Source organism: Neodiprion lecontei, chromosome 2 (genome assembly GCF_021901455.1).
Source record: "Neodiprion lecontei isolate iyNeoLeco1 chromosome 2, iyNeoLeco1.1, whole genome shotgun sequence".
Classification (NCBI taxonomy): Eukaryota; Metazoa; Arthropoda; class Insecta; order Hymenoptera; family Diprionidae; genus Neodiprion; species Neodiprion lecontei.
The window spans coordinates 14,620,786-14,635,132 of NC_060261.1; the positions used below are offsets into that span (position 1 = coordinate 14,620,786).

General features: G+C 37.3%; 1 protein-coding gene across 2 annotated transcripts; it reads right to left on the reverse strand.

Annotated features, from left to right (window-relative positions):
• Positions 1 to 12,638, reverse strand: LOC107227856 (somatomedin-B and thrombospondin type-1 domain-containing protein). Of its 2 annotated transcripts, none has more exons than XM_015669124.2 (5): positions 11,616 to 12,638; positions 6,636 to 6,833; positions 6,489 to 6,561; positions 4,889 to 4,965; positions 1 to 704 (listed from the first exon to the last, which is right to left on the reverse strand). In XM_015669124.2, exons 1-5 carry the CDS (start codon positions 11,866 to 11,868, stop codon positions 496 to 498), a joined length of 810 nt encoding a protein of 269 aa, XP_015524610.2. In that variant the 5' UTR covers positions 11,869 to 12,638; the 3' UTR covers positions 1 to 495. The 2 variants fall into 2 exon arrangements, with proteins under 2 accessions (XP_015524610.2, XP_046586850.1); XM_046730894.1 differs by lacking the exon at positions 1 to 704 and adding an exon at positions 3,777 to 4,759.
• Between the last annotated feature and the right edge of the window lie 1,709 nt (positions 12,639 to 14,347).

Genomic DNA, 14,347 nt, shown 5'->3' on the forward strand with positions numbered 1-14,347 from the left:
AGAAATATTTTATTAGAAACCAATGCTGATATGTGGTTACAGGGTTTAAATTAACTTTCCTTACTTGAACATTTCAATTAGTATTGCACGTCTTATAAGTTAATTATCTCCTATACTTATGCCCTAAATACAAGTCTTATACACGGTGATTAAGTTGGTGTATTATTTTATCTATCTATATATGTACAACCGATCGGAGTATCAGCAAGATCCAATTACACGATTTAAGAAAGATACAGGTAAAATAAATCCCCATGCAGGAGAAATATATCAAGCTGAGTGAATAAAATCAGTTCATCGACTTGTTAGATATCCCGAGAGATCCTCGTCTCTCAATCCTTGGCAACTAATTGATTAAATTTCCATCTTGCCATGCGTGAAACTTAGAAATTGAATTATTTCGAACCGCATAACTTCTCTATGTACAGGGGATGAGCCATTGATGGAAGGAGCTCCTCTGTATGGTGGGTTGCTCTTCCCTATGGGTTAACCGACTTATACGAAAAGGAAGATCGCCTCAGAGCGACATGCGAGACCCTCGCATTCGGGGCCAGTTTTTAAGGTGCGTATCCACCTGCCGTGACAGTGCGCCGATGACAAGACGCTCCATCTATTCCCTCCCAGTTGTTCTCCATCCCCCTGACATCGCCAGTTCAAAACACGGCGCAGGGCACGGGTTTGACATCGCACGCAGACCTCGACACCTGTAATCAAATGAGGTTATGTCATGCATGGAGAAGTGCAGCTTCAGCAATTGTTGAATCTTGCCTTTTGCTGTCCTTCGACATTTATCATACTCTGTTTGGTAATGTGCGTTCAGTCATGAAAACCTCGCCAAGTTGACGCCGGTAAAGTAAAATGCATAACTGTTTTAACTTTTTGGCTAACTTGTTTTTGGTCGCAAACAAAATGTAATTTCGATTCTATACGAATTATGTCACAATTCATCCCATTTTCTCACGCCAGCTGCATCGCCAGTCATTGTCACATAATTGTATAATAAAAGAGTAACTGTACAGTAAAATGCATAAATGCGTCAACCTTTCGGCTAACTTGTTTCGGTCCGAAACAAAGTGCGAGTTCAATTCTATACCAATTATGCGACGATGACTGGAGATGCAGCTGACGTGAGAGAATGGGATTCACGTCGGCTGCGACAAGTAAGAAATGAATGTTATAGAATTGAACACGCATTCTGTTTCGGACCGCAAACAAGTTAGCCGGGAGGTTAAGGCATTTATGCGTTTTGCTGTACCTTAAAAGAGTAATACGATATGACGGTGGTAAAAACCAGTTGGTACTGAATTACGAAGGCGTGTCTTCCCTTGGCGAACACAGCGAATATCATAATCTATAGGTGTTGTAACGAGGAAATGTCAAAAGCTAACGAGTCTGGATTCCCCTCGCAATGCCGTTTATTTCCCAGTTAGCACAACTTTCGAACTTGTGGTATTTCAAGAATCTTTCGGATTAAAAAATAGCTCGTGCCCAATTAAAGTTGCAAAATATTTGAGGAATTTTCGTTACAGTATCGTCATCCTGATTCGAGAGTGAGTGACGGTATAACTATACAGATCTGCTACGAAATCTTCTCAATACTGCAATTTAACAGCGCCACTTTACTGCAGGATATAAATCGATCGTCAATTTTTACGATCAATGAATCCTTGATTTTCCGGCAGCTAAATGATTTTCACTTCCGTAAGGTGTTCGGCAATTCCAACATCGGTTTCGCTATCCCCAGCAGATGGGTTTATCAAACTTACACAGATTCAGAATTCCAACAAAAATACCGTTCGTTAATCAAATTTTATCAACGTTAATTGTCGCAGGAAAAGCCTCGGCAGTTCGGGGTATTGATCATCTACAATACAGACCCGGTTTATGATGTATATATACATGAATATAATTTACCATAAAATGCAAATTTATGTAGAAGACCCTCCATTAATGATCTTGAAAAGTATGCAATTACAAATGGATGGACCGTAATTTACGAAGAAAACGGGGATCAAAAATCTTCCGAATAATTTCAATTCTATAGAAAGCAAGTATCTCGTGTTGGACAAATTGCAGACATTCCTGATGAGAGGGATAATCTGCTTGCTTTTGAAAGTAATTATACTTGCGAGTGAGTAATTTTAGGAAAGCAATTATAAATTAATACCGTAAGCTTCTAGAGATTGATTTTACTCATTATCTTGAGACGAATTGACAAAATATTCCCTTGAAACACATCCTGTATTGTAACCACTATCAACAGATAACAAGCATAAACATAACCTAGTGACTGCTAGAACAGTGATAATATCACGATCTGAAGTATGATTTAAAAACTTGAAAAAAACTCATTTTATAAAATCTGAAAAAATTCAGAAAAATCGTATAAAATAAATCAAAATGTTTGACACCTACTAAAAGATGGAGATTTCACAATTTCAAGAGATAAATAAGAAAAGCAAAGAAAAAATTATTATTGGATTGCTTTTTTTACACAAGAATGAACATAAAAGGTCATTATAATATGGGCCGAAAAATATATATTCTGAGAGATATTATAACGAGCTTTTATGTTCATTCTGATGTCAAAAATGTAATCCAATAATAATAATAATAATATTTTTTTCTTTCTTTTTTCTCATTTACCTTTTGCAGTTATGAAATCTCGATCTTCTAATAGGCATCGAAAATTTTGTAAGATTTATAAGATTATTCTGAATTTTTTTCACATTCTAGAAAGTGGTTTTTTTTCCAAGTCTATTACTCTTTAGATACGCTAGGTCAAAAAATTCTGAAAAAAATTGCGATTGCATTTTTTTTTCATATACTTTCATACAAAAAATTATCAAGCCAATCTGAGACATTGACGTAGAATTAGTGTGGTTATATGTATAGTGTATATATGACATTAGAATGTATGAAAAAAATGACTATTTTGTTTTTAATTCAAGACGTAAATTTAAAAAAAAAAACAAGTCAATGAAAATCAAGTCCTTCGTTGACTTTTGACTTTAAATAACTTTTGAAAGAGTAGATTTATCATAAAATGATAATAAATCTTTTGTGCGGGGCGTTCAATTCCCTACCAATATATGTTCCCGTTTTATCGATATACGCTAATTCGTTGACGAGTTATAAAATTCCAAAGTTAACAAGAAAGAATTTCCCATGTTATTTAAGTGGGAAATAGAAAATCACGATGAGGCACCCCTGAATATTAATATGCTGAATCTTGGACAGCATATTTTTTTCGACATTTGGAACAATATGTAGGCCTTGAATTTTGAAAAAAAAGGTCGATTTTTTTTATGCAAGTTAAATAGGTAAATAAAATAATGTAAATTAACCATAGTTTTGGATGACGATAGTGGAGCGGGCAGCTGAAGTTCGCGGAGCCCGTAGTTAAAGTTGTTGCACAACAGTATCGCTAAATATTCACCAACGATATGGGTCGTTGAACCTTAGTGTAGCTGGACTAGGTACCGTTTCGGCCCCGGGTTTAGGAGTCAGCTCTTTGTTAACTAGACAATTTCGGTCGGGATGCCAGGGTTAAATAGGGCATGCGGGCCTGACGAAGTAGGGACTTCCATTATTTCCCTTTGATAGATCGGTGAAATCTGCGCTCCTCAGTAGAAACTTTTTCAAATTAGTCTCCCCTGTCATCGGATATCAGTTGTACACGGAAAAGAGATCTGGCCAAACTTGTAACATCAGTATTGTAGAATTTTCGCTGTACGAGCAAGTGCAATAACTATTACAGTTACGCTATAGTGACGTCAGTGATAGTGATATATTTTCTGCAAGTACTATAAATTTCTAGTTCCAAAATTACGGCACGGCTATTGTACCTTCTATTATATTAGTCATTACAAAATGCCGTAAATACAGCAAAGGTTATTCTAATGTCGCTATTACATCAGCCCGTTGGAAAATTACAGCTGAAATATTGCACGTTCTACCATTAAATTTGCTTGATACGTCAACCATCGGTGTTACTGCAACTTCTTCCCGATACTTCGTAGTTTATGACAAAATGTAATAAGAATAGTAATTATTACTAATTGGAATTACAATTAGCCCTCATTATTCGGGTTTCTTATACATTAAGTAACACGTTGAATCGATGATGTCATATTTGTACTTTTCGCTAGCTGATTACTGTTTTTTCCGTTGTAAATCGCTGTTTGTAATTTTTTTTTTTTAATAGTGGAGTTTTTGATAATATCGCTGTACAGAACACAGCACCACTTGAAAATGCCACAAAGATTTTTCACAAAATTGTAGACAATACTGCAACGATTTTTCATTAAAAAATGGTATAGCAGCCACATGTTATTGTAAGTTTCACAATAGTTAGCTCTGGTTATAATATGTAGATGATTACAGAATCGGAGTTCTGTAAGAATTATTTTTTCATGTACAGCTACGGACAATCATTGTGGTTTATCTTAAACAAACATAGTGGTCATTTTGTTGGTGGTAATGAAAATGTCAGTTGTACACGATACTTCATTTAATTTTTTTGTCTTTCCACGATACACAGAGTATCCGCCAAAAAATATGTCTGTTTATCTTGTACGCCAAACGAGCATTTGCTAATCCACATTGTTACGACACAGGAAATACTGTCTCCAACCGGCAGTGGGAATGAGAGAACCGCTTGCGGTCGCTTTACTAACGCTAATGAAACGAGTCAGATCTGACCACTTTCACCGCGGACATCCTTTGCTGCGATCGTTTAGGTGGTTGACTGCTAATTCTGAGAAACAAACAAAGCCTCTCGACGTTCGTTTTCAAATATTCTGGGATTGATAGTAACCGGCAAATCGATAGAAGGATAGTATTAGAATTTGTATTTTATACGGCATAGACCAGCAGCTATTCGTACCTTCGATCAGCGTCGCCAGAGCTGGATCCTTACGGCAAGCCTTCGTGGCTTTGATAACCTTGAACGAGACGCAGTACCTGAAAAACGTAAAAGCATTTTGACTGGTAAGTAACTGCGAACATTATCAATTCGCATATTACGCTAGAATTTGCATCACAGTGTTTTGCTCTTTTTTGTTTGCCCAACTGGGAAGCAGCTCGTATGGACGAAAAAAAAAACTTCGTCTCTGCTTGAAATAAAATGTAACGTAAATGTAGGGGCCTAGTTCCGCAGTTTCCATCATGAGCTGAGCCCAATGGATATCCTGAAATTGGAGCTTTGCGTGATCTGCCGAGCTAGCGCGGGAAGCACAAATGATTGCACGCTGGAGGCAAAATTCAATTGTTCCCTACATGCATACACGCCCTTTTCAATACTGCCTGGAGGCTTCCTGATGCGCAGCATTTCATACCATCCTCACCTTGTACAGTGCAGTGCTGAAAAAATGTAAAAATCCTAACAGCACAGTTCATACCGTTTCAATGAGAAACTGGCTCACACAGCCCTTTGCAAGGCTTCGTTTCTCGTGGCTGAAACCATAGGAAAACCTCTGGAGAGGGTTACCGCATCAAGAAGCAGTCGGAACACAGGTAATGGAAGCTCGGAGAAATTTCTTGGAGCAAGATGCATCCCGGTAAGTTCTTCAGAAGTCATCAAACCGATGGTACCACTTCGGACTGATTGAATTTACCCGGCTAACCTGCCGACTTATATTGATCGACCGCAGGACTTGCAAAAATCAATGTTACCGTCGGACACTCGTTACGGCTCTTCACTTGTACAACCAACGACGGCATTGAAGGTATTTTCGGAATGTACGAGACTGGATATCAACAGCGACTGTTCAATTACCACTGCGGGCCAATTAATTATCAGGGGACCGGTAGATGTAAGGGTCGAACAACGCGTACCCACATGCATACATATAACGCTTTGTTATACGTGGGGAGTGCAGTAATCAAAATCCTATTTGGTTCGGTAGCAAAAATTTACACACGATGGTTCAACCGTGGATGTTATTCCCTTCCGCTAACCCTCGTCATCAGGAAAGTTCTGTAATGAACTTATATTTACACTAAGGGAAAATTGTGAAACTTAGCAGATCAAGTGTCTAACTGTGCATGCGCGAGCTTTGCCGCCCTTTCGTGCAGGCTGACCACCTCAATCTTCAGCGGTCAAACGAGGCTTATGCTAGGTGATGCAATTTTTTTATCGTCAAGTAGATTTCAAAATATGATCGATGTAGTGATTCGGGGAGGAATGGCAAACTTTTATCGTTAACTGATTGATGACTAATGAATTTTACGAGTAATCAGAACGGCACAATTTGACATCTCATGTCCTCTTTCGTGTAAGTTGGCTCTACTGCATTGCAAAAAAAAATATTATTCTGCTCACGCGCAGTCGACCATTCAGCTTGCTAAATTTCACCGTTATTTCTTTGTGGAATGTGTTACCTCTGATTTGGAGTTAATTAGTACTTACTTAATGTATATTATATTGTTACAAACTTGGGAAAAATTAATAACCTGGTGAAATATAAAAACTCTGTAACACTCACCCGTTCGAAATCGTATTTTCGTCGTCACTGTCTTCCGAACCGTCCAAATTTCTTGGTACTAACAAAGCGATTTCTGTAACCATCAACGTTGATACATGATTACTGCGTGAATTAAAATACTTACAAAAAATGATCGCGATATCTCACCTTTCTGTGGAATGCTGTAATTTCGTCGTTGACAATCGTCGCTGCTGTGGCAAATCCTGCTCTCCTCAAGCTGCGGACAGTGCTTTCCTCCATGTTTATCGGAATTCAGGATGGTCCGAGATCTAGATTGCGTACCTGGGCCGCACTTCCTATCGCAGGTCGACCATGAGCCCCATGTTGACACCGTGCAATCGACAACTGAAGCCATAGGAAACATTCGATATCTTTCGATCGATTATCGTATAAACATATCTTTTATAGGAACGAGAAATTGCTTCACGGAGCACGAATCCTATCACGTAAGAAATAAAACGAATTGAAGTAGAGCTGAAACAGATGGTAATGAGATTAACGTCGAAATAAAATCAGAAGTATAAGTCGCAATTCTGTTGAATATCGCATGAGCCAAAAGTTAGCCAGCAGTTAGAGTCGATATTTTTTTCTTTTAAACAGGCGAACAGTCGTGCGAATCCTATACATATACGTTGCGTCGTTGTAGTTTTTTCCCTTACCGAGCACCGGTTAAAGGTGGAATTAAAAATGGATAGCGTTGAAGAAAAAGAATCAAGTTGAAACTGCAGTGAAGGTAGTAATTATAAAAGAGTCCACTGGCACGTAGCCAGACTCAGCAGTCTGTCCCCGACGGCTTCGGACTCTTGGTTCACGACGAGTTAACAAATTGCGCCAGCTACCGTATAAGCTACTCATCCCTTGAATTTCCGGTACAAACCATCAGCTCCAATTCAACCCTGTGCAATAAAGTTCAATCGTATTGTAAAAACGTGCCCACAATTGAATTGAACGTATAGGCAACATGAAAGAAGCGGGTGAAGGGAATAACATTCAAATAGCAACTCATAGTCTTCAGACACGGAAATATATCGAAGCCATCGCGGATATCGGATAGAAATGACAGCTTGCGCGGATGGACGTAATTCCAGCAAAAGCGCGACGCTCATACAAAAGGCAAAGAACAATAAATTGAGTTATATCATCTCATTATTTGCTACGGTGAGTATACAAGCTTCGCATGCAATTGACGTCAATGGGCTTTTCATTTGCAGAGGACTGCCGCTTGATTAATTCTCAACGCGAGAGAATTCTTCGCTCGGCGGCGGCGTATCATACCGGGTGGAATTCATTTCCGGTAGGTATAACAAAAGCCAAATTGCGGAACAAGGCCTCTGCTAATTAGAGGGTCTACTGGAACGGTTCGAATACACATAAATATGGATTGCGTGCGGGTAGAAGATACCGCGTCGACGGCTGGTCGTGAGCAGAGCAACATCTTGTCTCGGAATTTAGTTCATCAACAGCGTGTTTCTAGTTCAGATTTTGTTTCTAGAATTGTCTGAGGCTTCGTAACGATAGGGTAAGTGAGTTTTGAAACATTTAACTACCGGCAGATAAAATACGATTGGGATTTAATACCGAGTGTTTCCAAGTCAACGCTGCAATACGTTGGGTTGCCTAGCACTGATGGTAACAAATGTAGGTAAAACTGACCCCTACGGAGTTATAATCAATTCAGTCAAGTCATATAATCATTTTAACTTAACTCCGGAACCCGATTACTGAACGCTTTAGCATGGGCTATAAACCACGAAACAACTGCTTGGCCAACTTTACACAATTTGAAAATACGGGCAGTTTCAGCTCACTCGCGAGCACTTTAAACGCGCTACCTACCGATAACTCGGTAGGTCTGTACTACAAATATTTGTTCTCCTCAGTGGTAGGCAACCCAACATACTGCGGTGTTTACTTGGAAATATCCGCTATTTCATATTTCATATCATATCTTAATTTTGGGGTAAAACTTATACCACGATTCGTACGTACCTAACACATCTAATTACTTTCGCGAATCAATGAGTAATGATGATTGAAAAATCATTATGCTCAATTCAACCCACGTATACTGCTTCAAACACATCATGTTTTTCGACTTCGGACCGAATCTTACAATTAGCCATATTTTTAAACTTGACCTCCAGTAATATTTTTGCAAAAATCATTAATCATAGTCAGCTGTGATACAGCCTCAGATGAATGTTCAAATGAAATATTAACAATTGTGACACGATGTTGTTGATGCAAATTCTGAGATCATACGGTTTTATTCTGCTCAGTCGTCGACTTGTTCGCTGCCATCAAAAAACGGGGATGATAATTGGCAAAAAGTTTATGAACATTCACGGATAATACTGATAAGGATATCGAAAGTGAGTGATTTTCGAGATTCATGCTGCCTGAAGTTACCATATAATTTGGCACTTTTTTCGTATCGAGAGACCGAAGTTCTCCCTTACGAGCCATTTATCTTGTTCCAGACTCATTGTTTGCACACACATGTGTAACCGGTTGAAGCAGACTTTATATTTATTACTTTTTCCTGGATGTAGCATGTCGTACGCCATATTGTAGTGAGTGATACAATATGAAGTGTACAATGTGGAACACATGACTTCCAGGGTTGGTAATTGGTCAATTTTATGCTACCTGCCAGATGGTTTATGTTTTTTCATTACAAAAACTTGAAGTGATGCCTCAATTTCCAACCCTATTTTTTCAACACGGTCTCGTTCAACACAAATATATTGTAAAAATATATCAGCCGTGTCACCGCTACGTTGGAGGAGATTTTTAGGGCATTTGCCATGGCAACCAGCCTTGTGAAAGTTGCCGTGGCCCCGTTCTACGGCAAATTCCAATCCCCCAGGGAATCCCCATGATCGGAGGAATTTCTCCGAAAATTCTGCGATTACGCAAAATTGAGCAGCAGGCGGGTGTTGGGTCATTTTGTCAGCTCTAACTTCCTTTAAGTCTTCTATTTCAAGAGTACATGTATTGGCTAATAGTGTTTCTTCAGAACTTGTACATGGGAGAAAAAGAATCCGTGCCGAAGGATATCTTTTGAATCCAATTTAAAAAGGTTGCTCTAAGAGTTCAAAGTTATCCCATTCAAATAACGTGAGGGAGATGTTGGTTTTTGTTTTAATTGCTACTATTCAGCCTCACGTAAACGACACGGAGTTCATCTTGACATTATTTTGTAGGGGAAATGGATTTTCTGTAAAACTGTCATTCGAATATTACGTCTAAAGTCAATAGTTGAACCACCAAAACCGTTTAACGGTGTACTTTTACATGAAATTGACTTTCGAGCTGGGGCTTATAACTTTTGAACCGCTTGAGCCACGGATTTTGCTCAACGGACTTTTTTTTTTACGGGGAATTTACCTCTCTGAAAAGTGCTTTCAGGAGCAAGTTTGCATCATGAAGTGCGAGTGCTGGTAATAATTAAAAAAATTTACATCTTTCTCTGCATTCTAAGAACGATCTTTGAAATTTGAATTTAAGAGATAACCCTCCATAAAGATTCTTTTTTTTTGCTATGCACGTACAAGTTTCTCAATCGAGAGTAAAAAAAAAAAATTAAAATCTGTTTCCAAACCAAACACCCTAATTTGTGCATTTTAGAATTGCTTGTAATACCAGTATTTCACCTACCAAACAAATTTAGAAACAATTCCAACTGTTTCTATAACGATGAATTTGTATTATTCGTCGCAGCGGTGCTGGGCTATCGTTTCCGCGGGCGCGAATTGATCCAACAGTTGACTAATCAATAAAACAAAAAAACGGAATGGGAATCTTGAATTGCGAAAATCGAGGCTGCCAACTCTATATACTAAACGTCGATATCTTTTATATGGCTAGAAAAACTTAAAACTTTGCTTCAATCTCGTCACGCGACCTCAAATATATCGTAGTTTATGTCTAGCTACTAATAGTCTGAAATAACTAAGCATAACAGCAGCCTGCTACTATTTTGTGGAGGTTGATCACTCCAAAATAGTAAACAATCTAGCAGACTCGTTCGATTTCATTCTACAGTGGCTCGTTGTTATATTCAGTAAACTGTTTTCTCAAAATACACTGGAACACTTCTTTTAAAAACATTTTGGAACCGTTAAATATTTAATTTAAAATTTAAACAGTGCACTGATATTGAATATGATCAACAAATGGAAATATTGAAGTGACTACTAAATAAAGTCCCGTTCCAGTGACTTTATTGAAAAAAGTCTTCCGAATAGAATGAAACATCGTCTAGTGAAATACAACGGATCTGCTACATTATTAATGATTTTAAAAAAATTTGAAATGAAGCATCAATATTGAAACTATTGTTTATAATTCCAGTACTTTTTATTTTTGTATTTTCAAACAGTTCTTTGCAGCTTATAAATATAACAATTTGATAAAAATACTATACGTGACTATTTCGTAATAAAATTGTTAAACAGTATCGATTGTCTTCACCCAGCCTTGCACGCGACAGAATAGTTTTGTGAATTAAGTTTTTTAAATACTTATTTTTCACTGGCTTTTATTTTTATTCTTGTAAGTCTCTCTCATTGTTAGACTTCTTTGTGATCAAAGAAGTGACGAGTAGTACACAGGTTTCTTCTTTACGTATTATTTACCGACCGAAGCGGCAGTCCGTCAACAATTTAGCACTACAGCATTTCTCCGAAGTAACAAGCTAATTATATTATTTCAAGAGTGTGACAGTCGTACAGACGTAGCTCATTGGAAATTTAATAATAAATGCAAGGTTCTCAAATTAACCGATCTTTTCTTGTTTGTGTAATTATTATAAATCTAGTTCAACTCGTAGAAATCTCATTACCAATAATGGTTACAACAATAATCCATCAATAGATCATGGAATCACTCTGAATCATTCCTCATCGAGTCTCTTCTAAATAATTTCGATTGCTCAAATCTACACTCAACGAATAGAAATAAACCATGGGTAAAACTGTAAAAATCATGAAACCTAGAATATACCAAACTTGGTGCAGATCGAATCTATCTTCCAATCGCATTAAAAACTCCTGACTAAATCTGTTTATGTTCCAACCCTCTAAAAGCCGGATATGCGAGTTTAGAGACACGTGCAGGACTCACCTCCACATGTTTCTTTAAAATCGTTGCAACAGTCTCCCAACTTTATGCATGCGTGATCGCAGTAGCAAGGCTTATCCTGAGGACCTTCAATAATCGCATAGGGAGATGTCTTCTGGACAACACACGCCGAGTCTCTGCCGGAGCAACAGAGTTTCGCTTCCTTGCAACTATAACCAGCCTGGACTAATTGGATCAGCCAAAATGTCGTCAGCACCATCGGCACCAGGATCGCGTTCAAGATTGCACTCCTCATTATTCTCCTCTAGATTCAAATCTCATTTGGATCTGTCGGAACTGCTCCAGCTCGTTCTCATATGTTGCTTATTTCACAATGCGTGTGAAAAATTGTTCTTTTCAGACCAGTATGATTAAAAATAAGTTGTTGATGTATAGCTGCTATCATATCGACTTTATTGATTGGGGTCTTCAAAGCTTGTCGAATAACTGACTGTACGGTTCGTTATCAAATATCTCAGCAAGAACTCAAGTCATGGCTGTTTTGCTGATGTATATATGTGAAAATTATGGGATGACAGGCATATGATAGTCAAAAATGATGAACGAGAATCTTGATGTTTTATACTCGGGTTAAGCACTGGTTACTGCAAGTTTGAGAAAACCACGTAACGACTGTTCGATGCACATAAAACAATGATAGTACAACCACATTTTACGTGATATAAAAGCATTTTCGATCCATTAATTAATGATTCTGAAATTGCTTGCAGTATTGGCTGTACGTATTCTGTTTAATATAGGATTTCGAAATGTCATAGGTATCAATATTTGTATGGAACGATTCGAATTTAATTAACCGTGATGAAAATCAATTTAGTTATTGGAATCTGGCAGCCAACAATGAACGCCTCAACGGAGTTGACTCCGGTAATGAGATTAATTATATTGTATACTTTTTGACGCACTTGTAAGTGGTAAAACGGTAATCTGTTCTTGAAATCAACAGTTTTTAATAATCATTGAAATTACGGAACACTCTCACCACGATTATCCGAAACCAATGTCCGCTAACCTGACGGGGCTGAAATACGCGACCCTACTAAAGTCAGAGCGGAGGATTCGCGCCCTCGACAACGCGACGGAACTTCGGCGCATGCCTCGAATTCGCGTTTGACGAACCAACAATTAATTAAGTTGCAATATTGCCGCAGCTCGCACGGTACTCGCAAGTACTTCAATCCAGAAACGGTGCCGTCCTACTACTGCTGCATGAGCGGCGTAAATGCAGTCTGATGCGTTCTCCGCGTTAAATTTCTTGCAGAGATAATGACTCTTCAATAAAATTAATAGCAACAATCTAAATATATGCTTGGCCTTAGTAGAAAGTCGAGTCTTCGTAGATTGTGGTAAACGTCTGGCTCAGAAGAATTGGACTTTGGCCGTGTTAGAGAACAACACCTACTAAACTTCATTGTACATAAAAAAAAAAATTTCACCGTAACAACGGAATAACAAATTATATTTGCTTGTACAGAATATCAATGACATTTCAATTAAATGTTCTGATGAAATTCATTATTTTCTAACTTGCGGTAAACTATGGTCAAGAAAAGAATACATTAATTTTATTGAGTGGATGAAAATAACATTTGACTACGATGAAAAAAAATTACAATCGAACCAATCTGAATTATAATCGGTGAGATTAATATATTATGATATTATTTTGGAATATTCACTAGACACTCAATTTGCTTTTCTTGTATGTTAATTCACGCACATTCGCCACTATGCATTAACCCATGCTGTATTTTTACAATCACGAACAAGATATTACACCTAGAACGAAAACGAATTCGGTATATAAAAATCTGTTCGGAATCTATACAGGACCAGAAAAAAAATATCCAGTACCAGTGTAGTTGAGCAGTAAACTTAGTTATTTCGCGAAAGTGTCTCATAGGAAATTTAACCCTTCAGAACACAGGTTGTCCGTACCACAAACATTACTCGCGTGATGATAACAAATTTCACGGTTCTACGCAAGCGGTGAGCGCAAAATTTCATATATAATAATAATATAATATTAGGTTAAGTTAAAAAAATAATTAGTAAAATATTTTTAAAATTCTATAATTTAACCATCTAAAATTTTATTCTGTAGCAATATATTTAAACAATTTGATTATTTATGTATAATAATAAAAAATTCAGTAAACCAAGTGTTTTTCAGGTTACGTGTATTCAAAATTGAAGTATAAATTAATATGTGGTGATTGATATAAAAGAATAACAAGGAAATTTACTTATCGAATACACGAAATAACTAATGACAGTTATAACAATAACAATTATTAATCATATTTTTCCATTAACAAATACTAGTTGTTCAGATTACGGTAATACATATATATTTATATATATTTTAGAACTAGCGGCTGTAATTACGACTTACGGTTTTGATTACCATCTTTAGTTACGTGATGAGAAAAACTCTCACGGTTGCAAATAAACTCTTTTTTTCCTTGATATTGTAAGTGTTAAAAATTTTTATTTTCAGTATCCAAAAAAGCATGAAATTTCGTGTAGGTAAAAAAACTTTTAAGTGGTCACTCCATTTGAAATTTTGAAAAAATGAAAATTTAAAAATGGGTGTGAGAGAATGTCTCTATACGCTAGTGATGAAAGGTTAACACATGGGATATCCATCTACATTGATGGATTCAGAAGATATCCTACTGACATCCGCCTGCATTTAGGCAACTGAGAGTACA